This window comes from Siniperca chuatsi, linkage group LG22 (assembly GCF_020085105.1).
Source record: "Siniperca chuatsi isolate FFG_IHB_CAS linkage group LG22, ASM2008510v1, whole genome shotgun sequence".
Lineage (NCBI taxonomy): Eukaryota > Metazoa > Chordata > Actinopteri > Centrarchiformes > Sinipercidae > Siniperca > Siniperca chuatsi.
In genome coordinates, this window is record NC_058063.1 from 16203278 (window position 1) to 16227374 (window position 24097).

Sequence of the window (24097 nt, forward strand, 5' to 3'; positions counted from 1 at the left end):
CCCTGAGGCTCGAGGTTGGATGGCTATTATCAGAAATGGTAAATAATCATGGAAAGTCAGGGTTAGGAGGAGGTTTGTACTTTACACTCTATCTCCCTTCATCTCCAACAAGCGAGCTGAGCCGCAGAGGAAACTTCAGACCTCTCGGGCCACTCAGCTGTGCGGAAGAACGAGCGGCGCCAAGGCAAGTGGCAAAGCCAAAGCTTCTTAATGACCACTACAACCCCGTCCGCATGTGTGTGTGCATGTATGCGATAGCCTGTTGGCACTCTCCATTTCTTTCCATTTGTGTGTGTTCAGCAGCCGGGGTTTAGGGGGCAGGATGGATAATGTAACGCTGACACTTGAGGAAAGAGTGTCGTCCCACTATTGTGTTGCAGGGAAATTACAGCAAACGAGTCTAACAAATGCTCAATGTATAATTCAGAACATCCTGCATTTCTGCACCGCACATCTTCATGCCAACAGTATTCATTACCAGGCCAGTAGATAAGCATTTATTTTTAATGCACTGACCCTGCTGTTTTCACTTATTTATGTTTATTTTTAACTTTAAATTTTTTTGCCCTTTGGCTGATGCTTTTTTAAAGTACATACAAAGAACTCCAGAGTAGAACTGTCTTAAATTGCTGGATTAGAAGCATTTTAAGCAACTAAAAGTGAACATTTTAAAAGGTTCCTTACAATATATAGTACACGTTTTTGTGTCTTCAATAAAGGAGACTGGCACAACTGATGTTTACATGAAGATTACTATGAATGTGCTTGTCTTGGCTTCTCAAAATCTTCAAAATTCACAATTTTTTGACTCTTGATTGTTTAAAACAAAGCAACCACAACTTGCAATTATCCCCAGAGATGAAGTGGTGAACCATTCAACCAAAAAAGGAAAGGAGAGTTCTCTTTTCAGGCTTGTTTTTTTGGTTACAAGAGGAAAGTCTGTGGCTCATAACCAGAATTTCACAAGTGCTAAAATTAGAGAAAATTTAAAAACATGTTCTTCTAATCATCTTGTGTGGCCCTCAAAATTATCTCACAACCCCACAGGACTGTCCTGTCCTCACAGATCTAGGATATTAAACATATTCCAATGCTGAAGTCTTAGCGAGCTGCTCTGGGTAAAAGTATATATAAAAAGAAACAGTTTTACAGTGGACATTGGGGGAAAGGCTTGTTCAGTTTCCTGCAGAGAGTTACATCATAGATCAATACCACTGTCATGTTTGCAGACTAAATATGAAGCTATAGGCAGCAGGCGATTAGCTTAGCTTAGCATATGGAAACAGCTAGTCTTAGGAACTATCACGATACATCTTGTTTGTTTAATTCATGCACATATGGAATTGTAAAAACAACAAGAGGGAGTTACTTGATGATTTTTTTTTAACTTAGGTGAGAGCCAGGGCCAGGCTAGCAGCTTGAGGTGGGGGGAAGCGGTTACCCTCAACCGAAAGAAGAGAAATGTAACTCGTTATTCCAAAGTTGTCTTATTCACATGATGTGTGTTCTTCACTGGTTTGCTAATATTTAGCCACGGGTAAGCCAACATTCAGGAGTCACCTAGTTTTGTTTAGAGTTGGAGGTGTGCAGCTGAGGTCGGGACTTCTGGGGAGCTCTGAGCATTCACAGAGGCTAAGCTAGTTGCTAGATGGTCAATAAATCCGTCCAAATTGTAGGGCTGCTTGCTTGTCTTGTTTTCTATTTATACACTTGCTAAATACAAAAGATGCATTGTGTGGGTGTTGAGGATTTGGAGTTGTTTAAATGCACCTTTGACAGAACTGGGCTGAGTAATGAAACTAAAGTAACAAGTAATGTAACACATTACTTTTGCAGATGATTCATTAGTAATTGTTTAAAGTTTTCAAATAACCTGCCCAACCCTGGTCACAAGCCAAAAACAGGTTAAACCTCTCCTCTTCTCTATGGCTTCCACACTACGTCCTATAGATCTGCAGTTGCTCTGGGAATGAGACTCCCCACTCACTCGTGTCTTGGAAGCCACATTAAAGCACAGACCCAGCATCCATCTATGGACCTGAGTCATGGGACTTTCCATTTAGCTCTTTAAGGAGACCTTCTTTAATAATGCAAGGAGCAGAGCTCTGCGACAGGGCCCATTCCTGGAATACTTGACACAGAGTAGCTGCACAAGGAGGCCATATCTAAACTCTGCTGCATGCTGGAATCCAAACCATTTGTGGTGTGAACACTGGCAGGCAGCATTGACATTCCACCTGACAGTAACACTAAATGCACCTGGGAACTGCTAATCTTTATTCACTACAGCTACACTCTATATGAGTGAGGTGAGGCTTCGAGCCTGGTAGAGCAGCTACTGTACTCATGAGTGGGATTATTTGGCTGCAGAAAATGAAGGTTTCACCCCCGAGGTGAGGAAGAGGAACCAATGAACCGAGCAGATGTGATAGTGCCAAGCACCAGTATATGTGTGTGTGAGTGTGTGTGTTGATGACACTGCAGAACCCAGAAGAGACAGCGGAGTGAGATATCACAGACTACATACCACTGAAAGAGCTGGTTTGGAGCTAGTGAAATGATTTATTCCTCTCTAGTAAAGAATAGAATAGAAGGTCAGGAGGGCTGAACACAGAAATGACCTCAGAGGTACTCGCGCTGTGTTGATGGATATGAGGAAGGGTGGAGCTGATTCTAGATGACTGTTATTCTGTATCCTCCAAAACAAATATTCTTGGTATCATGATTCCTGGTTGCTCATACTTGAAGACAGACAGTGAACTTGACTCATGACTGCTAAAACAAATGATATAATCTCTCACTCTTGAATATTTCCTATTACTACCCACTAAATATGACCAAAAATTCCACAAAACAAACAGTCCTTGGTTGTTATGTTTAGTATTTTTTCCAGGTTTCACTACAAATTGGGATTTGGAGTAGGCAGCTGAGTGCATGTTTGTGCCTGCCAGGGCAAATTCAACCCACAGCGCTGCATAAACAGCATACCGAGTGGCATTTTTGGGTAGACAGGAAGAGGTTAGAGCAACACCTCAGCTAGAGGGGGGAGGTTCGGAGTCCTTCTTGCAGCAACAACAATTAAGCAACAAGAAGCAAATAGGCTATATTCAGCTGACTGCAAAACATCATCAGGACTGAATTTCATTCTATATTTGATGCAGGTTCTTCTAACTCTGGAAGACTGTGCCACAGATTAGTTGTCAGCACCCTTTCTAAAGACTTTCCTACTGCCTGTTTCTGTGAGAAATCCTATTTAAATGTAGATGACAGAGCCACCGCTTCTTCTTCCATCTCCCAGTCTCATCCTCTCTCCATCCCCCGTTTCTGGCTCTGCGAGTCCCTCTCTCTGTTGCTGCAACTGCAGTGAAATCAAACATATTTGACGGACCGTGACGCCTGCTGAAAAAAGGCCCAAAAAACGTCCACAATCACATTTCGAAGCACGATGCCAAAATGTTCGAAAATCTGATGTAGATTTTAGCGCTCAAACACAAAGAAGGTAATAATCTGTGAAAGGTCAGGAGGAAAGATATTTAAAATGTAGGTTAACAATGGATGTTTTATTCATGCAAGCTTTTACAAAATATAGAATTCAAGACTATATCATTTATTCACAAGCGCATGGTGCACACATACACATCACATCAAAAACATATCCCTGAGGCTTTGCTTCAGTAAAGCCCCAAAGCAGTTTAGATAGCAGTATTAACATGTCAGCATGTGAGCTTTGTATGATCTTTTCACCAGCACACTTTATTCCCACTAATAGCTTTCAGTAACCTAAACATCTGAGCTCATCTGGAAGGATGCAGTTCAGTCTTCCGACTAGAAAAACAACACACTTTAAAGGGCAAACTTTACACGTCATGTTAATGGAAAGTTGCAGATTTACAAGCTAGGTTTAACAGGTGAAAACTGCAATACAACGTGTACATTTTTTTTGTCAGTGCAAAAGATAAAAATAGATGAATTCTGCAAACAAAAGATCTTGAGATTTTCCTTTACTACTTTGCTCTTTTCAGTTTGATTTGCTGTGAGATCCATCATCAGCTCTCACACTGTATGCTTAGTCAGGGTTGTGAATCACATGAAGGGAACTTCAGTCACAGCGGTTAACCTTTGACCTTGAATCTTAACTCATGACCACGGTTATTACTATGGCATCATAAATATAAGGGGGCAGACTTCGGCTGAAGCACATACATGGACATCATAACCAATATGTGTCTTTTCATGATTTCAAACGATCACAGGTCGCACGAGCAAGTGCATCTGCTTCTGTCAGCAGCGGGACACACATGCCAGCCAGCTGAATCCCTTTACAGACAAAGACACCCACTTGAATGTCTTTGTTTGGGACTAAGCTAAGGTGGATAAGGTGTCCCACCTACTATGACCTTGCTGCATTGTCCACATGAACAAACACAACAACTTTCATTGCTGCAATGATCAACATGTCAAGGAAACGGGCAAACATTTGATCAAAAATTATTCATTTCTGCCTAAAGAGTCACCTAAAACATCTTTCCTGCGCTCCACTTCTTCTCCAAACCAATATATGACAGCGCCTGATGGTACAGCTGTATCATATATGGAAACAAAATGCCCTTCTATAGTTGCAGTGACAGTCTACAACCCAATGCTTCATCAATCTCTGTGTCTGCATTGATCAGGTGGGCAACAACTGAGGCTATGTGGGAAAGGCTGCAGCTGCTCCAATACAAACAGCCTACAATACAGAGGATAAAATATAACCAAGGGACATGCCTGTGTGTGCCATCTACAACATTAGGGTTGTAAAAGCTACTGGGTAATGATTATATGGGTGAACTGGTGGTAGTCAAACTGGGGTCTGAGGACCAAGGGACTTGAATGGGCTAAAAGAGGTCACAACAGGTAAATTTCCCAGTTAGAGCAAAGAAAAGGGTAATTATAGCTTTTAATGTGACCTTAATACTACATTAACAGCAACAAGCCTATAATATCTTTTCAAATAGGCACCCATGGGTGTTTGCCTATTTGAAATTCCCCAGTGTAAACACACTGACTGGGTCATTTCCACCCATAAAATATTCTAAGTCATGCTCGGCTTTCGCCAACCTCTTTTTCGCCGTGGCCCCCTGCACATACCTCGGGACACAGCTGGGTGAGGAGCGGTCCACCTCCCAGGTAGCGTACAGGTTCATGTGGACCGGCCGGTTGGAGGTGATGCTGACCGGCTTGGAGGGCTGCATGTGCGGCGAAGGGACGCCCCCAGTCCGCGGGAGCCCTCCTCGGTCCGACATCCTGGAGGCTGAAAACGTTCAGACGGAGCTGATAGGAGGAATACCCGTAGTAGTTTGGCTTCTCCGTATGTGTGTGTTGTCCTTTTTTTGGTGCCGCCTCCTCCTTCCTTAAGCTTATTTTTTTCAGGCTCCTGGTGGTGCAAATGCGTAAAACGCTCCTGTGTTCAGTGCAAACGGAAAGTTGATCCGTTTTGTGCTATTCGCCGCCTGATAGTGAAACCATCGCAGTCGTCGGGGTTTGTACCCGAAGGCAGGCGGCAAATCCCCGCGTCCGTCTGTGTGTCCTCTCTCTGTCCCAGCGCGTCAACTTCGTGTCTGCTCGGTGTGTGTTGGTCGGTCGTGTTTATCTGTGCGGGGAGGAAGCGGAAATTTCTCTCGCCGAAGTCGCACAATGAGCAGAAACCAACGAGCTACGCCTTCTCAGCTAAAGGACGTAATGCACGAGAGAGAGAGCACGAGAGAGAGACAGAGGGGGGCTGGCCAATAGTGTGCTGTGGTTATGTTACTGTGTTTTTTTAAATCCTGGGTTTCCATGTTAGTTACATCTGTTCTTAAATTGACTGTACTATATATATACACATTACTACTATACAGTATATTGTTGGCATGTTTTTATGCATGTTTTTTTGCATATGATTCTATATCCAAATAGTTTTTTTTATTTTTAGACGTTGTACTAATATAATGTAGGGTGGAATTGGTTTACTTCCAAACCTTTGGAGATTATTCAGTTGTACCTCATATGACTCTTTTTTATATTATCATTATTTTTTAATATTTCTATTATTTTTATTTGAATTATTTATGTAAGTTTTATTTATGTTTTTTATTATTGTTTGTTTTTGACTATTTTTATAATAGTTTTTACTGTATTTATTATTATTATTACTATTGTTATTATTGTTGTTAATATCGCCACCTCAGCTCCACTGATGTGGGTGTGTGTCTTTGCCTCCCTTTTTTGTAAAATCAACGATCAGCTCCTCGGTTTTGCTGACATTGAGCAGTAGATTGTTCTCTTTGCACCACTCTGCAAAATAATTGATTTCCTTCCGATATGACATCTCATGTTGTTTGAAATCCGGCCGATGATGGTGGTGTCGTCTGCAAACTTCACAAAAGAGTTGTCTCCATGTCGGAGACTGCAGTCATGGGTGTACAGCGTAAACAGGAGGGGGCTGAGCACACAGCCCTGGGGGGCTCCTGTGTTGAGCACTAGAGTGGAGGAGGTGTGACTGCCAATCTGAACTGTCCGGGCCCTGTGAGGAAGTCCAAGTCCAGTTGCAGAGTGTGGTACTCAAGCCCAGAGTGCTAAATTTTCCGTCAGTTTCATGGGGGAGATTGTGTTGAATGCTGAGCTGAAATCAACAAACAGCATTCATATGCAGGTGTTGTTGTTGTTCTCAAGGTGTGTGAAGCCTGAGTGGAGGGCAGTGGAGATGGCATCCTCTGTGGATCTGTTGGTTCTGAAAGCAAACTGGTGAGGGTCCAGGCTGGCTGGGATGTTGTTCTTTATATGCTGGAGAACCAGTTTCTCAAAGCAGAGGGTGTGGTGTGGGGGCGAGGGAGGGCTTTGTAGCTGCAAGAAATGTTCATGTACACATGGTCCAATGTATTTGTTCCCCTGGTGGGGATGTGGACATGCTGGTGGAATTTAGGTAAAATAAGTCTGAGGTCTGTTTGATTAAAATCACCAGATACAATAAAAGCACCATCTGGCTGTTTCGTCATGTGACTGCTGATGACCTCATACAGTTCCTGAAGTGCATTTTTTGAATTTGCAGCACATGACAAAACAGCCAGATAGTGTTTTTCATGTCACACTTTATATATATTTCAAAACATACAAAAGCTGATCAAACTGCCCTTGCATGTGATTGCAGAATAATTTACTACATATATATTTTTGACACTGGGATATGTTCCTGTATATGCTGCTATTAACATATCTACAAGTGTATCTAATACAGTATATAGTCCAAATATGTTTAATGAAACATGATTTTATATTAGCCAGTAGACATAAGTTAGTATCAGCATTCAGTATTTTCTACTTACATGCAAATAAAGTAAATTTTAGGCCTGTCCGTTGAATATTTCCTGGTTATTATTAGACAAACAAATCAAATAGATGATTAACACCAATAGTGCATAGTGGAAGAACACCTTTTCTTCCTTACAGTGGCATTGATTTAAACCTTAGATAAACCTCAGTGCCAATATTGACCCATCATTCACTGCTTTACCCTCACACCACCTGCAGAATTATACTTGTATGTGTGAGTATTGCATTTGTAGTATAAAGTATAAGAGCAAACTCTCATACAGGCAAAACAATATGTATTGTGATGTTTTAATGAGGATTAGTGTGGGTAAATCTGTGAATTGTTCTATTTTAGGCCCATATGGCACACTGACTGGAGTCTCAGGTGTTGCTGAAATGATTCCCATTAGTCATACACATATGTAAACTCTCACACTGAGACACGCATACACACACCTTCTTTCAGTCGTGAGCAGACAAATATACAAAGGTGCAAAACCAGTTACAGTCTGTGAATTTGTTTCATACTATGAAGTTGTTGACTCTTCCCCTGAAATGTCATATATCACAACCAGACATGTAGAGGGGAAACTCATCTTTTAATGTTCAGGAAAGAGTTTTCTTATTTTCACAGGGCTGTTTATGAAGTAGAAATGTAGTATGCATGTGGTAATTTGTGAGAAAAGAGAATCTATTAACAAAACATACATACATGCCTGTTTGCCGCCGTGTATTTTTTCACTTCTATTCTATTCTTCTACCTTATAATCACCAATTGGAAGCAACATTTCACCCTTTTTCCCTCTGAAACATGCTGCAGCCCTCCCTGTGTTGTCAGTGCAGCATGAAACAGGCGCAGTGTTTGCACCCTCAGGTGATAAAGGCAGGGCTATGATTACAATCTCTGAATCTTAATATGAATCAGAAGGTGACCTAATCACTCTACCACCGTCACAGCACGGCTGGCTGCCATCAGCTTGAAGTTTCTTCAGATTATCACAGCTGTGATCAGGGCTTGCAACAACATTATGTGCTTGAAATGTTCATGGATGGCTTTCTGTGCGCTACATTCAGGGGATGATGGAAATATCAAAATCGAATAAATGATAATAAAATTACTGAAAATTGTTGCTGGTTGGAGAGCATGTCAGTAACCACTGCTTGTAAAGATGTAACCAAAATTGAGCTGATGGGCCTCTGTAAACCCCCCATTCCTCCATCTCTTTGTGCAGTGTGTAACTTACTGTATTCGTCTGGAATAATACAAGGACCCACGTTTGCTGTTAATATACGAATGCGCACCATGTAAGCACAATATCAATTGAAATAATAAAGGTCTTCTAGGATTTCGAAAGCACTTAAATGACAAGATGCATTTAAGACTTTTAAATCTATGAAATTTGACAGAAGTTTGACAGCAGTGAAGCCACATCTACATTTAATTAATTTTAAAGGGAAGGATTACATTCACATTTGCGTAAAGTATACTGATGAAATTCTAAGTATTGTCTCTGGTACTACTTCCACTTTTTGTTTACCAGACCTCTGTAGCCCCCTCCTCATCTCTGCTTTGAGGCTACATTAGCCGCTACACATCTGAATCTACAACCGAACTGTCGGCAGTCGAGTTGCATTGTGGGTGATGTAGGCGTCAGATTTAGACAAGAAGAATGCGTGGAATAAAAAAAGACTTTATCTCTGGTTCAGATAAATAATTTTAATGTTTTTTTTTAACTGTCAATCATGAGTCCGACAATGTTATAGAGTGCAATGCTAAATTGGCGGAGCACTCTTTTAAAGACATCATTACTTTAATTATCACTTTCATGTGTAATAAATCAGCGTAGGTGTGTAGGTGGTAAACTCGCTTGTGAGACCTGTTTAATCACAGTAGGGCTCAATTTTTGCATTTGCCAGCAGTTCTGTGTTTTTAATGGTGTGCAGCCAGTGTATTAGACGTGGTAAAACTGTTTTATGCCCTATAGATTGCAGGTTCAAACATCTTCCTGCTCACTTATCTAGTCTAGTCAAGGACGACCATGTACGGACCAGAGAAGAAAGTTTGGTTTTCATTCCAACTAAGCAAAACAAAAGCTGACGTCATGGACTAGCTAGCTCTTCCTAGATTGAAGGTGTGACAATCAGCAAAAGCAGCGGGTTCACTCATGAGCTGGAATTAAAACCATGCAGACTCTCCACCTGGCTGCCCATCCCTGTTCTCCGTCCCTCGCCCCGGATAATCAGCCAGATGACTTAATCGCAGTGCAACCCCCCTGCTCTTTTTAACATGCTTCTCTCCTGCCATTGATAAAGAGATTAGAATCAAGCAGATTAAAACATGGTCATGGGATAATCCTGGGTTACTTTTTACACAGCGCCCTAAATCTGCCAGGTCATCAAGTGACACTGCACAGGCTCCAGAGACAATGTCAAAATCAATTAAGTTTGTACCTCTTATGCAACACAATTATACTTTGCACATATGGAGATTCTTCCCACATATGGAGATCTACTATGGCCATTTTCATATATTTACAAAGTACTGCACACTGTATACAGTATTTGCAACAGAATAGTTTTGGATTCTTTGACATTTTGCCTGGATTTTTTATTAGTTGTGAATATCTTGATTATCTTTTTAATTAATCGAGTAATTATCTGGTCTATAAAATTTATGACAGTGAAAAATGCCCATTATAACCTCCCAGAGCCCAAGATGATATATTAAAAATGCTTGTTTTGTCTGACCAACAGTTCAAACCCCACAGTTTACTATCATATATAACAAAAGAAAAGCAATAAATCCTGACACTTGAGAAGGTGGAAGCAGCAAATTTTTGGCATTTTTTGCTTGGAAAGTGACTGAAATGATTAATCGATTGACAAAATAACTGCAGGTTAATGTTCTGTCTATTAACTAATCAATTAATCAACCATTCATTTCATATCTAATACGTCACCTGCACACTGTGCTTTTCACTACGTTTGTCTTGTTGAAAATGAAACAAAATTCATTAATGTAAATATGTACAGTTCCATGTAATTTAGGTGTAAATGAAAAGGAGGTTTTGAATGTTTATTGCAGGAATAAACAATAGCAATACACTGGATGGATGAACGACTCTGTGGGCACTCAGTATCATTACAGTCTGTCTCCCATACTGAACAAGTGAGAGTGCTGGCAAACAAAGGTAAGACATGCTTACCAGCCAGGAGATGATGTCATTTACTCCAGAATGGGCACAAAGGTAAAGCAATAATAAAAACACCTGCTACAGTCACCATCAGTTGTCCATCCAGCTCTATAATACTGGTTGCCAGTATAGGTGCTGTTTTATTGTTTAAGACAGTAAAAGCCTTTGATTTTGAGCAGACTGTTGCTCCCTGTGAGTCAACACGCGGCTGCTGCAGCTATTTAGGTCACTGTGCAGTGACTGTCGCGTTCAGTCATCTACTGCTCTCTAACAGTAAAAACGTGTACTGCAGCTTGTTGTATTGCCATACTATAGCAAGGACTCTGCATGTTTGTGAGAGTGACTGAGTCATTACTCAGTCACAGGCATTAACCCTCAAGTCCCTTTTGCACGTGGTGCTTACCTGACATCTTGTGTTAATGGCATGGGATAGCTCTTGTGTAAAAATGACTGGCCACCAACCAAGTACTGTAAAATGATTCTGCTTTAAGTTAAATTTTCTGTACATTTCATCTCCCGACACCTGCTGCCAGGCAGGTACAGCTAGTGGAGAGTATTAAACTCTCCAATGTATTTATTTTTGAACTAAGACTGTAGTAAACAAGTCTGGTCTCTACAGTTTTGTTCTTAACAGAGTCCAGCTGGCTTCCGATTTTTGGACTCCAGCTGGTCTGGACTTGGATTTGTCTCGGACTAAACTTATCAGAATCAGCCTTAAAACATCCAACATGTGTAATATGTGTGCAATCTTACAATAAAAACTCCTCTTCATGTAATTAAACCTCACAAATTCCCAAAAATATTACACAAAACATACTTCAGTGGTAGCTAAGACCATGTCCTTATTGTACCAGCAAATAAGGTGCAAAGCGAGAGCTCCTTTTCCTCCTTTCACCCTATAGTCACTCTGCTTGTGACTGATCAGCTGACTCAGACTATCTAATGTAAGTGAACACTTACATTAACTACCTACAAAGTGATGAAATGGAATCAAATGAAATGGAAACCCAGGGCAGTACAGTTGTGAACTCCTGTCACCACTTCATTTATTTACAAAAACAGAAAAAAAGAAAAAATAACCAAGACAAAAAATGTAGAGTCAAACAGAGGTATACATGTCACTGTTCTCATGTGACACTGATTACATGACATGCGTCACAAAAGCATCATCTATTTATAGTTAAAAAAAAGGGAACAGAAACTTGTTTACTGCTACTGGTCTAACAGACGACTGGTGTTGCAGTCTGCATCCTCCGAAGTTAAAATCTAAATACGGCTCTTCCTCTTCCATTTCCTTTTGTGGCTCACTCTCTCGCAGCGCTTCGTCTTGGTGTTTCCGCTCTAGAACTTGAACTCTTTGTATTTTTTGGCACCGCCCCTCGTGTCCTGTGGCTGGGCCTTCCTCTTTTTTTGCTGTAGGGTGACAAGCAAATATTCAATATTCAAATGTCACCACAAAAAGGGAAAACTGAAATGACTGCCAAGCATACTGCACTAACAGCCTCCCACTTTCTTTTGGTTTATAAATAAAACGCTTGTAGAGTCATGTTTTTTTCCTACATACACGGTAATCACTTTATCATGTGGGGCTTAAATATGTATAACTGTTCAATGTTTAATGATGCAGCTAGTCATCTATTATTTAGGAAAGGCGAAGTTGTGTTTTCTTTTAAACCCAAGTTTTAGAGTGCAACTTAACATTGTAAAAGTTAATAAGAAGGGAAAATACAGTTAATAATAGAAGCATAAAGTACATACTGCATAAGGTTTAATATCTTTTAAATGCAACTAAATTTAAACCGTTTATACCGTTAATTAGAACAATTACACTTGCTGAGACTTCAGAACCAATCTTTTCATTGGTTTTAAAACTGATGTTTGGTTGATTTCACTGCTGTCTTTTTCTTTGATCCAAACTGCTGTGGATATCTATCTATCTATCTATCTATCTATCTATCTATCTATCTATCTATCTATCTATCTATAATTTCTAACTTTAATAATGACATTGATTCGGTGTCTTTGTACCTTCTGTTTGGCAGCGTGCTCAGCCACCATGTCGCTGAAGTCCTCTTTCTCCACCTGGGCTTGCTGTTCTCTGACGTGCTCCTCGTACTTCTGCGTCATGGCCATGGGGTCCAGCTCCAACTCCTCTGGAGCCAGGGCCACCTCTACGCCCTGTGACTCCTGCCCTCCGCCCGCCTTACGACCTGCCATGGCCTGCAGGCAGCAGAGAAGAAAAACAAGAAGAAAAGATTTAAGGCATGGCTACAGTCAGAACATGGCAGTATATTTATTTAATTTGGACATACAGTACACACACACACACACACACACACATCTTACCCCTGACACGTCGTAGATGTGTGTCGACGCCATCATGGCTGCTCCTACGGGGCCAGTTCGTCTCTCTGGGAGCACTGTGAACAGCTGTGGCGTCTCATTTCTTTGAGCAAAAAAGAGCAAGAAAACAACAGCGTTTTAGCTTATATTTTTCATTACTCATTATTATCAGGGGTGTCACAATTTCGATTCTAAATCGAAAATCAAATCAAAGTGAGCTTTCGATTTTGACCTTCGAAATCAAAAGCAGAATCGGTGATTCTCCGAGTATTTATTTTTCTCTCCACCCCTGCCTACTTGCGTGCGTCCGAACACTTTAAAGACGACACAGCGTAGCTTACTGGCAGCCCTGCACCATCGCCACTGCCGGAGAAACAACAGAACTGGAAAATCCCCCTGTTTCCCTGAAGTCACCGGTGGGGCAACATTTTGCCCCGTGAGTTATGTCAACAACAAACGCATCGTTGAGAGAAAACCTACAGCGGTGATTAGAAATTCTAATCCTGGTGGCTTTTTGCAGGTGAGGAAACTCAAGCTGCTGTTGTAAAGTAGCCTTGTGCCATCTAGTGGCTCTTTTTGTTTTTGTGTTGAACAGTTTGTTCCCAATTGGCTGGTGAAATAAAGTTATTATTACATTTTAAATAAATTATTTAAATTAGACCATATAACCTTAATGTGGTACATTTCCATCCCAAAAATACAGTGGTTATCTCACATTTGATAACTTGTTAAGTTATACTGACCCTTAGAGGACAATGTTTCTTAATATACGAAATACCCAGGAACAATAATTATATTTCATAATACAACAGATTTTCTATCTGATGAGTACAGAACAAATAGCATTGATTAATTACCACTTAAGACAGTGGGTGTAAAGGCATTTTTTCACAATTTTGGGCAGTAAAAAAGGTAGTTATAGTCATATTTCTTTTTTTTTTTAGATGAACTGACATTAACTATATTTTATCATGTAAATGTTGCATAAATGTTTTTATTTTTCATATTCTAAGCTATTTCAATAAACCCATTAACTGAAAATGCTCCTTCTGTTTGTAGCATGTGGTGCACCAAAACAGCAGGAGCACTGCTGTAGGAGTAAATGAGAAATTAAAACAGCAGCATTACTGCGACAACACAGAGCGACACTCACCCATCCATGGCCTCCTCGATTTTCTTCTTCCTCAGCTCAATCAGCTCTGGGGTCTCCATGCCGGCGGGTACTGATGAGAAGCCTCCAGGGGTGATCAGCCCACTGAAGCACACAAAATGAGATACTGATAATGATGAGTTTATCCATACGTGCCTATCTCCATGAATGCATCTTTGTGTGCTTGTATGAATATTATGTAATTTAAACATATAGGCAGAAATGGCCTCGCTCATCTATGTGTATACAAAACCCCTCAAAAGCAAGCAAACGACACAGATGGACAAGGACGTGCACAGATCGCAGACAAGAAACACCTCATCAACTGTACCTACTTAAATTCTTATCAGTTGATTTTATAATTACATGGTAATTATGGTAATGTCATTAGTTTGTGTGTCTCTGCATTGATAAGAATGTAATGAAAGACTTGCATTTAGCAGCTAATTTCAAAGAATGTGTTGATATTGACCCAAATAGAAAACTTATTTTGGAATGAGACTCAAGATTTGTATTTTGTGACTTCTTGATTAAAGCGTTGACCATAATTTGCATGTCAAGTACCTGTCTGCTGGTGTGAAGAACCCAGTTTCGTCTGGTTTCTCCTCGTCGCTCTCCTCCTCCTCCTCTTCCTCTGATGACTCCTCGTCTGAAGGCTCCAGTTCTCCCCACGGTGTGTGATCCACCTCCTCCTCCTCTGCTTTGGCCTGATCATAAACAAAGACATACTCGTCCATAAGTCACGCAATTAAAAATCTGGGTGTATACAAACTTTGAACAAAAGGTAGGATGTACAAGGTAAAAATGGAAACATATACTTAATAGAACATACCAGTAGATTGGAAACATTTCTATCAGGATCAACAGTGTACCAATTTATTTTCTAATCCTGCTTGCTTTCTAATCTTTTTGTATCCTTTTTCATAGTCTCGTTATATTCATTTTGAAAAATGATTGCATTTGTTTTAGTTCATTTATTTCAGCTGTAGCTTAAAAGAGGACACACAGCCAAAGGATGATGGTGATAATGTACTGTATATATTTCCAAACATTACCAGGCAGAGGTATCTTCGTATTACATGAGATTTACAGTTTCTGCAGAGAAACCTGTAGTCATGTATGTGTGTGTGTAAGAGGCTGTGTAGTCCTGACCTGGAAGTCTGCCGCATTGGTACCAAACACATCACCGTAAAGAGGTTTGCCCATTTCATCTACAGGTGGCTTCCCCCAGCCTCCGGCGTGATAACCGAACGTACAGTTCTACCAGGCAGAAGAACGGGACGAAGAGAAACACAAGAGCAAAAAAGAAGACAAATTAAACATACTGACATACTAATGCGATCATCTTTGTTGTTTTAAAAATGACGGTGCACACTTGTTAGGTTTGCACAGTGAAACCAATGGAAACTCATTTTAAGTACAATGATATAAATTGGATTATTATTGTATTGGTAAAAAAAATAAAAATCTGCAGTGGGAGAAGTTGTCTTACCTCTGGAATGGGGGAGTTGAGTCCGGGGATCTTGAGATTGGGGTAGGAGGGAGGTGGGCCGTACCTCTGCATGGCTATCAACCAGGGAGGAGGCACCTTGTGGGCGTTCTGGGGAAGAAGAGACACTGACAACGTAAGCTGGCTGATGCACACCATTTTCTCACTGTATGTTTTAAAGCCATAGAGAGTATTCCTTTAAACAGTGGCGAAGCCAAAACTAATCTGTTTGGACCTACTGTGGAATACTGGGATAATTCTCTGAGCATTCATTTGTCCATGTCAACTGTTGTTGCCTGTGACATAAGTTTTAAAATACAAAGAAAAGCTGCCTCTGTGTGTGTGTGTATTATAACTGTCATTATCTCAGCTGTTGTGTTCCTCTACTTGTGGTATGTCGGTGTTAAACAAGTCACGTCTTGTCTTACAGGAGATTCATTTTCATAGCTTGTACATTCTTACATTTAACAGCAGTAACAAGGAGAGCGACACAACGAGATAATAGGGAAAGTGACATAACAGCAGGAACAACAACACAATAAGACTGGGACTACAGCAGACATGTACAGATACAGTATATTGCCTAGAGCAGTTGACATATTTTTGGCACAAGTGAACCTACTACTCAAGATATACTGTATACAGTCATATTTTAAGATTTTTTGAGAGAAATTTCACTTCATTTCACTGGTTTGCTAACTTAACATGTTTTTTTGTTTGGTAAATTCACAAGGAATCACAGTGTTAGTGGATCTTACAGGTCCAACTGGCATGCCCAGAGCGATACGCAGCTCATCAGACAAATCTCCCGGCTTCTTCTCTTTCAGACGAGTTTCAAACTCTTTTCCCTGCAGAGACACAAGCAGGTCACTTTTAAAAGCAGCTTGCAGCACTGGCTATTCATTTCCAGCAAGGGTGATCGCAATGAAACAATAAAAAAAGAAAAAAAAGTAATTCACCCTTTATAAAATTAACAATTTAACAACAGGATATGAAGAAGATTTTACTGAAAGGTCAAATAAATGTGAGAAATGGTTAAATCCTCAAGGATCTAGTACCTCGTAGTAAAGGTCTCCGTGGATAGTGAGTTTGGGTTTGATCTGCCATTTAAAGAAGGCATCGTGGAGCTTCTGGTAGTCGATGTCGATCTTTCCCATCTTGGGACGAACCTTCTCTCTCATTTTGGTTTTCATGGTTTTGGCATCCTCCTGTAAATGACAAAAAAAGGAAAGAAAGCTATGTCTGAATATCTCTGCTTGTTCTTTTTGCAGGGTTCGTACAGCTTTTTAAGAGTAAAATTCAAGTACTTTTCTAGCACTTTCAAGGTACCTAAACCAAACACTTCCAGACGCTAGAAGCCTTTATCATCACATCTAAACTGATACTATAAATGCAATTGCAAAAAATAAAGTTTACAGAATTCATTTATACCCACAGCAACGTTCATATTAACTTTGATTGTGTGTTTTGATCATGATTATTTAATTCTTGCTAATTTCCAGAGAAGGGGATCAACAGAGGACTTATCTAGCTATGAGTGAACGTGGCTCCTCTCTAAAGCCATTGTTCAATATTTTTCGTTAGCCAGCCAGTTGTCAATAAAACGACAATCTGGTACGTTGCTAAAGCGATAACAAAAGCCACCTGTTCTCTAGTAGCTGATGATTTTTTAAGAATCTTAATAAAAATAGTACGGTTGAAAGGAGCAGCTGGCAAAGTAACCCACCTTCTCCTGCAGGGCCTCCCTCATCTCCTGGATACCAGTTTTCTTGATGAACTCAGGTAGCTCAAACGGAGGCTTCTCTATACCTCTCTTGCCCTGCAGATACTTTCTTTTGAAGCACCAGTGGCGGGGTACCGGCACTGTGTTCCTGGTGGCTTTTAGGTGGACGAGCAACTTGGGCTCCTGGGCCGTCACATCATGCATCTCAACTACATCTGGACGAGCCACCAGCTGGAGCAAAGAGGCAGGAAGAGAAAATAGATTTAAGGTTATTGATAGTACTGAAACTCTTCTGTAATCGTAAATAGTAATTATGACCATCAGTCTTAATTTACCTGTTTGAGTTCAGCCACAGTCAGCCTGTTCATCCTCCTCAGCTTCTTCTTTGAGAGTTTAGGTACATCTGGTCGGATTTCCTGTACGTGAAAAATATTTCCAATGTTTTACATGTAAACCAACAGGATTTTGTTCTTTCTGTTTTGTTTTCCTAACAGATGGAAGGATTCAAACCTCATCACTGTCGTCGCTGTCTTTCCTCTCATCCTCAAATCCCTTTTTCCGCAGCACGGCCGTCTCCTGCTTCTCTGCCTTCTCAGGCTCCTTCTCCTTCTCTTTCTTCACATCATCAGTCAGCTAGGAAAGAGAAGGAATGGCTGCATTTTAGCAAAACAAAAGCAAATGGCATAATACTGCCATTAAAGTCTTAGAGTATTCACATGCAGTACAGTAAGTCAATGCTGCTCTGTAGTCACCTTGAACGCCTCAAATATCCTCTTGAAGAAGATGTAGTTTGGGTCGTAGATCTCCGGCTCCTCTGTGATGTACTCGATCTCCACCTCTGACTCCTTCTCTTTGTCCTTGTCCTTGTCTTTGTCGCCGCCCTCCTTCTTCTGCTGCTCCGCCTGTTCCTTCTTCTCCTGGGCTCGCTTCTGCTTGCTCTTCTTCTTGCGGTTTCTGCGTCTGCGGTTTTTCTGAAGGGAAGGATGGTCATGATGAATTTAAAAATTAAGAGTTCAAATAACTTAAATAAATATATATATATTTTTGTGTGTGTGTGTGTGTGTGTGAAATGACCCTTGCATTATCATGTCATGCACTTGTTTATCTTGGGATTACAATGCAGGCAGTACAATCACACAGCCTGTTTCGGGTGATGAAGTGCAAATATGAATACACAAAGAGGACTGTGTCAGTTTAGGTTCTGTTTTCACAACAACACACCATATGCCCTCATTTATGTATGCGATATGACTCAAATATCCAAGATGATGTTTTGCTGAATCTGTGAATTTGCCTTTGAATTACCATAATACAATGAGTAGAGTGTTATAGTAACAACAAACAACTGAAATATCACAAGTACAGAACTGTGGTGCTGTGTCTTACAGCTGCATAGTATTAATAGACTTACATCTTTCTTAGATATCTGGCCGTCGTCGTCTTCTGTCTCAGACATGACTGGTGCAGAGGAGTTGGTCATGTCCATCTCTGCTCCCTCATCATCTTCCTCCTCTTCTGGAAGGAAGAGAAGAAACAGAAACAGACCAATCAGATTATAAACCCAAATGCTACCACATCCCAACTGCATGACAGTAGACAAATATTCCAGTAAAGCACAGAGTAATTATTTTTTATCTTCTTCAGTATGCAGAGCAGCTTCAACTGTCAAAGTTAGTGTTCTTTTTTTTCCTGAACAGAAAAGATGCAGCTGTACTGACCTGTGGGGTCGGTGAGCTGCTCCTGTCTGATCTCCTTCAGCTGGAGGATCTTCTCCAGAGCTTGAGGGATCTTGGGCCCACTGACACTCACCTCCTCACTCTGCCAGAGCTGGAATAGAAGCAAATTAGAAAAATGACTAAGAATGTAGCACAAGGTAGTAGTAGCTGTCAGTCAGTAAGAGATCTGAAAAGGAGCAATCACGCCCCAATTAATACAACTGTAAGACATTCTTATTGATTATAAAGCTAATGCCCAATTAATCTCTCATCTTAAATTGGGACACTCCGTTGTGTAGTGTTCACTGTAAATGGTTGTTGCAAAAATGTATGAAAAACATCTGCTGACCTCTCTGTTATCTTCTCCTGGAGGAGGTGGCACTCTCTGTTTCTGGGTCGGCAACATACTCACACCAGGAGGCAGCGGCCCACGAGGATCCAAACCTGCAAAAAGAAGGAGTGCGCAGGTGATTAAAGTTTGTTATTTAGGATGTGATCGTTTACACCAAACATGTGGTATAAAAAGTCAGCCCTAAACCCTCACTGGAGACCTCAAGCCCTCCTTTGGAGAACAGTTGAAACCATTCTGTTAGGTTGCTATAGCTCTTTTTTACACTTGGTGCTTGGAAGAGCTGCCAAAAATGAAAGTGACTGATGCACACTGTTATCTAAGACACTGAGGTGATTATCAAAATGATAAAAAACACTATATACAAAAAAGAACGATAAATACTATAAACAATATGTACAAAGCTAACTGTGAAAAGTGATGTAACTAACTTAAGGATGAAAAAGCACTATAAGGTGGACACTAAGGTTGGAGGCAAAGGTAACTGTAGAGTTGACAGGATGTAAACAGACGTCACGTGCAGTTTGCAAAACGGATATACGTCACACTACATTGTGTACAGAATAATGGATTTACTAAGTGTGAAGAGGAGACAACTTTAGAAGGATAGGGAACCTGTGTGGGTTAATAAGTATAAAACTTCTAGTGAATTAGTTATGAGCAACCTTTCACTTTAGAATGGAGAACATATTCTGAGTTAGAAAGACTTGAAGAATGTAGACCTATTAGGACACTATTAACACTTGCACTTTTGTGTTTGTTACACAAGACACTATATTTATTAAGTGTTATTAAGGGAGAATGACTTTTCTTGTCGTACTACCACCTTATAAGGCCCATACTGAGCAAAGCATATTAAGATTGTAATTCATGTATAACAAATTCCTTACTTACTATCAATACACAGTAATTAGGAGGTTGAGGGAAAACTCAGTTAATGGCCTAGTAGTTGTATAATATGGTCATGCAGAATAAGGCATTAATAAGTGCTTTATAATGACTAAAAAAGAGCCATTATGCTAATATGCATGCTAATAAGAAACTAGTTAATGGTGAATATGTGTACCTTAACATAAAGTGTTACCAAGAAATCTGAACATAATCACTACATCACTAACATACCTCTCATTGCGCTGACAGAGGGCATGGCTCTGGGCCCCCCCATCTTAGCCATCTCCTGCTGACGCTCCTGTTCCAGCAGCACTGCAGCCTGATATACACGAAGGGAAAAGATGGGAATTAAATACATGGTTTAAGAAAAGAAGAATCGAGGGTTTAAGAAGAAAAAAAGGTAGAGAAAAAGAAGGGGGGTAGAAAAGGATGCCCTAACTGTTATGAAGGGATTATTTTCAAACTGTTATTAATTTGGAAATATAAAAAAAACCCCAACACTTCTGTTTAATGATTTTCGTGACACAAAAGTGAATTATACACACACAACAAGAACGTTTCCTAAGATTGTTTGTAAATTTTTCAAATCTTTAAATCTGAAGTAAAGCTCTATCTGATGATCCATTATAGCGAATAAGTTTATTTAATGTGTGGACTATCTTCTTGTCTCACCCTTTTCTGCTGCTCCAGAAGATCATGTTCATCCATGCCACGGGAATCACCCTGTGATACACAGAAATAATTAATGACTGAGCAACAGTCAAACTAAAAGTAACTTTACAGTATTTTCTCTGTCTAGTCCTGCATTTTTTTCCAAAAAGCAGAAAGTTCTTGTTGCGTTGCTCTACAGTAACTGAAACTTTGATCTGGCCTCTATAAGTGTGACAGTTGTTGTTTTTGTCATTTAGAGTCTACAATCCAGAGGAGATATTTTGGGTTGCTTTCTATCATTTGTGTTCCTTGCTTTAAGGAAAGATGTTTTAAGAACCTGCAAAGTTAAATGCAACAAGTGGATCACACAGTCAGGAAACTTGTGGTCCAGCCAGCCTCACCTGCTGCTTGGCTCTCTCCTCCTGCTGTAACACCATGGCTGCTCTCTGCTGAGCCATCTTCAGCTGATCATCCTGCGACAGGCCTGGAGGGGGCAAACCTGGGGGCTCCATGCCCATGCGGATGCCGGGTGGAGGGGGCCCTCCGGGCATCATGCTCATAGCCTGGAGCATGCCTATACCAGGAGGCATGGGTGGCATGGGCATCGGGGGCATGGGAGGCATACCTGGCATCTGGAGAGGAGAATGGGATGTATGAGGGTGTGAAGTGAACTCACATTGAGGCTGTGAGGTGAGGCTTCATTCTTGTTATTCTTTTATTCATATAACATGAGTTTAATGTACCCTTGATGTGACACTAATATTTACTGTAAAGTTGTGCAGCAAAGTTTTATCATATAGTGAAGGAGAAATTATGCTGCCCCCCTATGTTAGTGAGTGAAATTTTGTTTGACAGCAACTGTGTAGTTATATGTAGATAACCAGATATTACCATTCTACATCTTTAATTGCTATTTTGTCAAAATACCAGTGTCTTTGAATAGAATTACACATAGTCAAGATGTTGATAAAAGATGCCAGAACTGCAGCATTTCTGTTCCCAAAAATCAAGACTGATGCTCACAGTAACAACATCTAAGAAAATAATGCAAATTGTAATTGTGATAAATGTACAAACCACTGGAAGGGTTTTCCTTTAAGAATGTAACAATGGTGCTACACCATCATACTCTCTAGCTCCAGCATTTCACTTTCAAAATAGGTGTTAGATACAAATATGTCACGTAATTTTAATATACAACATTAGTTGGTAACACACGCTAAACTGATATCATCCAGGAAATCTGGGCGTAATCACACTCTAAACTATATTTCCACGTATAAACAAATAAAAGAGCAATGCAAAATAGTGCGTAATTAACCGTAATATACATATAAAAAGCTTCACACATTTTCAGCCACATTTTCCATTTGATATGTGACATTTACCTGGGAGCCCATAGGTTTGTCATCGTTAGGTTTGCTGAGGAGGATCCCAGTCTGTAGAGAGAAACACGCACGCACAAATGAGTGAATGCTTTTGTGCTAAAGACTTTTTAAACAACAGCATCTGAGACGTTGATTGTGCATTGCTTCTTTAATGGCATTAAGTAGGTAGAGTTCAGAAGAGTCGACACTAGCCTCTCTTCACAACAAAGTTTGAAGCATGCATGATGAGCAAGACACTACTTTATCACTATCTAGTCATGTGTAGTTGCAAGGTGGTCAACAATACTATACTTGAAGAAGACTGCCCCCACATAGAAGTTAAGTCGGGGTGCTGCTGACAAAGTGCAAGTTCAGAATGTGGTTTTCCTAGCTGCAAGTCAACGCTAACAGGTACAAAACACCCAACAGCAATACATGGGAATTGCTGTTACATGGTTAAAACTAAAAGGCACTGACTTTGTAGTTACATTTACCTGTATCATGTAGCCTTTCAGTCTGTCAATCAGCTCCTCTCTGGGACCTGAAGAATGACGAAAAACTTAATTCAAGGAAGAAATGTAGACTCTACTGTTAACAACAGTCATGATATAACATTGCACTGACACTTGTATGAACGTAAGCTGTGTTTGCCACATGAGTTAAGCCCTCATCAACATAAAACTGACTACCAGAGAAGTTAGCTAACGTTAACTCTGACAAGTGCTTACATGAACCTTTATTAAAGTTAGCCTGCAAGCTAGATCAATGGGCTACTTACATACAGGACCACATACATGTTGTAATTGTTGCTTTCAACACATTGAATTGGTAAATTGCTGGCAAAATTAGATGCTGAATATGTATTTCAAAGACTGTAAACACACCGTAGGCCTAGCTTTAGCTTTTTGCAACGGAAGTATTGCGTTTTGCTAGCTAGCGTTAGCAACTGACTAGCTACTGTTAGCTAAACACAGTCCTTCTTCCAGGGTGCTCTCCGTCTTTCCCGGTCTTTTCTTACCCATCGTGGGCGCCCCCAGCTCCGCCAGCTTGGACTGAAGCTCCGGGTGGCTCCATGTGTTCAATGCCGCAATAGCACTGCCTAAATCGGACGGGAGTGAATCGGTGCCCGGTGGTCCGTCGGACGCCATGTTGAGGTTCTCTCAATGGAACAACGGCGGCAGCAGAAGACACGCGAGTGGCGCAGAACTGGACTAGTGCAAAGCACGACGGGAAGTACTCTGCCGCACTCCCTGCTGGGATATGAAGTCCGAATAGAGGACCATCGCATTTACTAGTTATAGCCTCTAGATGTCTGTGTTGACTCACTAGCTGCGGTTACATGCACACTTTTTGTCATTCTGATTTCGGGTCAGCTGTTTACATGGATGTGATCTAATACGGTCTGTGTTTACATGGGCCAACACATTTAATTGGAACAGCTGTGTGACATGCAGCAAAACTGGTATTTGTTTGATTAGCTTCCCTGAAGATGGATATCTACGGAGCCCGCAAGGTGACATGGACGTAATTTTTTCATAAAACAAATATTTAGCCTAGTAAGTCGCATGCAAGATTTAAGTAGCCAAAGTCAATACTAGGCTAAATAGACAATACTTTTGCGTTACCTTGCAATACTTTTATTCTTCCATTCCTTTTGAGCCATATGTCTATTTGTAATGGAAGGTAGTGTGGAGATTCTCAAGTTAATGCATTTAGCATTGTCTCTATGATATGTATTGTACAAATGTTGATATGATAGTATTAGATGTATTAAAACGTACAAATTACATGTATCTGAGGTTTGCAGAAACGTACAATTAATACATTTTATTCAGGCGACTGGGCTAGGGACCGGCATATGCAGCTGAACCACTAGTGGCATACCATCAGCCACTT

The 24097-nt window shown here is 40.5% G+C and overlaps 3 protein-coding genes across 7 annotated transcripts in view; 1 reads left to right on the forward strand and 2 right to left on the reverse strand.

The window, feature by feature from the left end:
- The window catches only part of LOC122870055 (phosphofurin acidic cluster sorting protein 1), a 72722-nt gene extending 66940 nt beyond the window's left edge, over nucleotides 1-5782 (reverse strand). Inside the window, exon 1 of one of the 2 annotated variants that reach the window (XM_044183725.1) lies at nucleotides 5131-5782. In XM_044183725.1, the coding sequence (XP_044039660.1) occupies nucleotides 5131-5285 (155 nt within the window). In that variant the 5' untranslated portion in view covers nucleotides 5286-5782. The remainder of the gene's footprint in view (nucleotides 1-5130) is intronic. The other variant, XM_044183724.1, reaches the window with a different exon arrangement.
- Nucleotides 5783-11539: 5757 nt separating this feature from the next.
- Nucleotides 11540-23456, reverse strand: sf3b2 (splicing factor 3b, subunit 2). Of its 4 annotated transcripts, none has more exons than XM_044182950.1 (22): nucleotides 23220-23455; nucleotides 22696-22742; nucleotides 22223-22273; nucleotides 21236-21466; nucleotides 20856-20906; nucleotides 20415-20502; nucleotides 19293-19387; nucleotides 18947-19055; nucleotides 18640-18740; nucleotides 17981-18199; nucleotides 17739-17861; nucleotides 17564-17644; nucleotides 17232-17459; nucleotides 16564-16713; nucleotides 16264-16353; nucleotides 15509-15616; nucleotides 15169-15276; nucleotides 14581-14723; nucleotides 14020-14121; nucleotides 12870-12969; nucleotides 12552-12743; nucleotides 11540-11936 (listed from the first exon to the last, which is right to left on the reverse strand). In XM_044182950.1, exons 1-22 carry the CDS (start codon nucleotides 23347-23349, stop codon nucleotides 11865-11867), a joined length of 2619 nt encoding a protein of 872 aa, XP_044038885.1. In that variant the 5' UTR covers nucleotides 23350-23455; the 3' UTR covers nucleotides 11540-11864. The 4 variants fall into 4 exon arrangements, with proteins under 4 accessions (XP_044038885.1, XP_044038884.1, XP_044038887.1 ...); XM_044182949.1 differs by having other exon boundaries at nucleotides 18640-18743; nucleotides 23220-23454; XM_044182952.1 differs by lacking the exon at nucleotides 20856-20906 and having other exon boundaries at nucleotides 23220-23456.
- Nucleotides 23457-23576: 120 nt separating this feature from the next.
- Nucleotides 23577-24097, forward strand: part of capn1 (calpain 1) — a 34249-nt gene continuing 33728 nt past the window's right edge. Inside the window, exon 1 of the mRNA XM_044182955.1 lies at nucleotides 23577-23714. The gene's annotated coding sequence lies outside the window, so the exon portion shown is untranslated. The remainder of the gene's footprint in view (nucleotides 23715-24097) is intronic.

Coding starts and splice junctions, on each gene's coding strand:
- sf3b2 (XM_044182949.1), bottom strand. CDS start 23,349: ATGGCGTCCGACGGACCACCGGGCACCGATTCACTCCCGTCCGATTTA. Junction 15,617..16,263: donor TGGGCATGCCAGTTGGACCT/GTAAGATCCACT, acceptor CTTCTTCCCCAG/AACGCCCACAAGGTGCCTCC. Junction 14,724..15,168: donor CCAATGCGGCAGACTTCCAG/GTCAGGACTACA, acceptor GTTTATGATCAG/GCCAAAGCAGAGGAGGAGGA.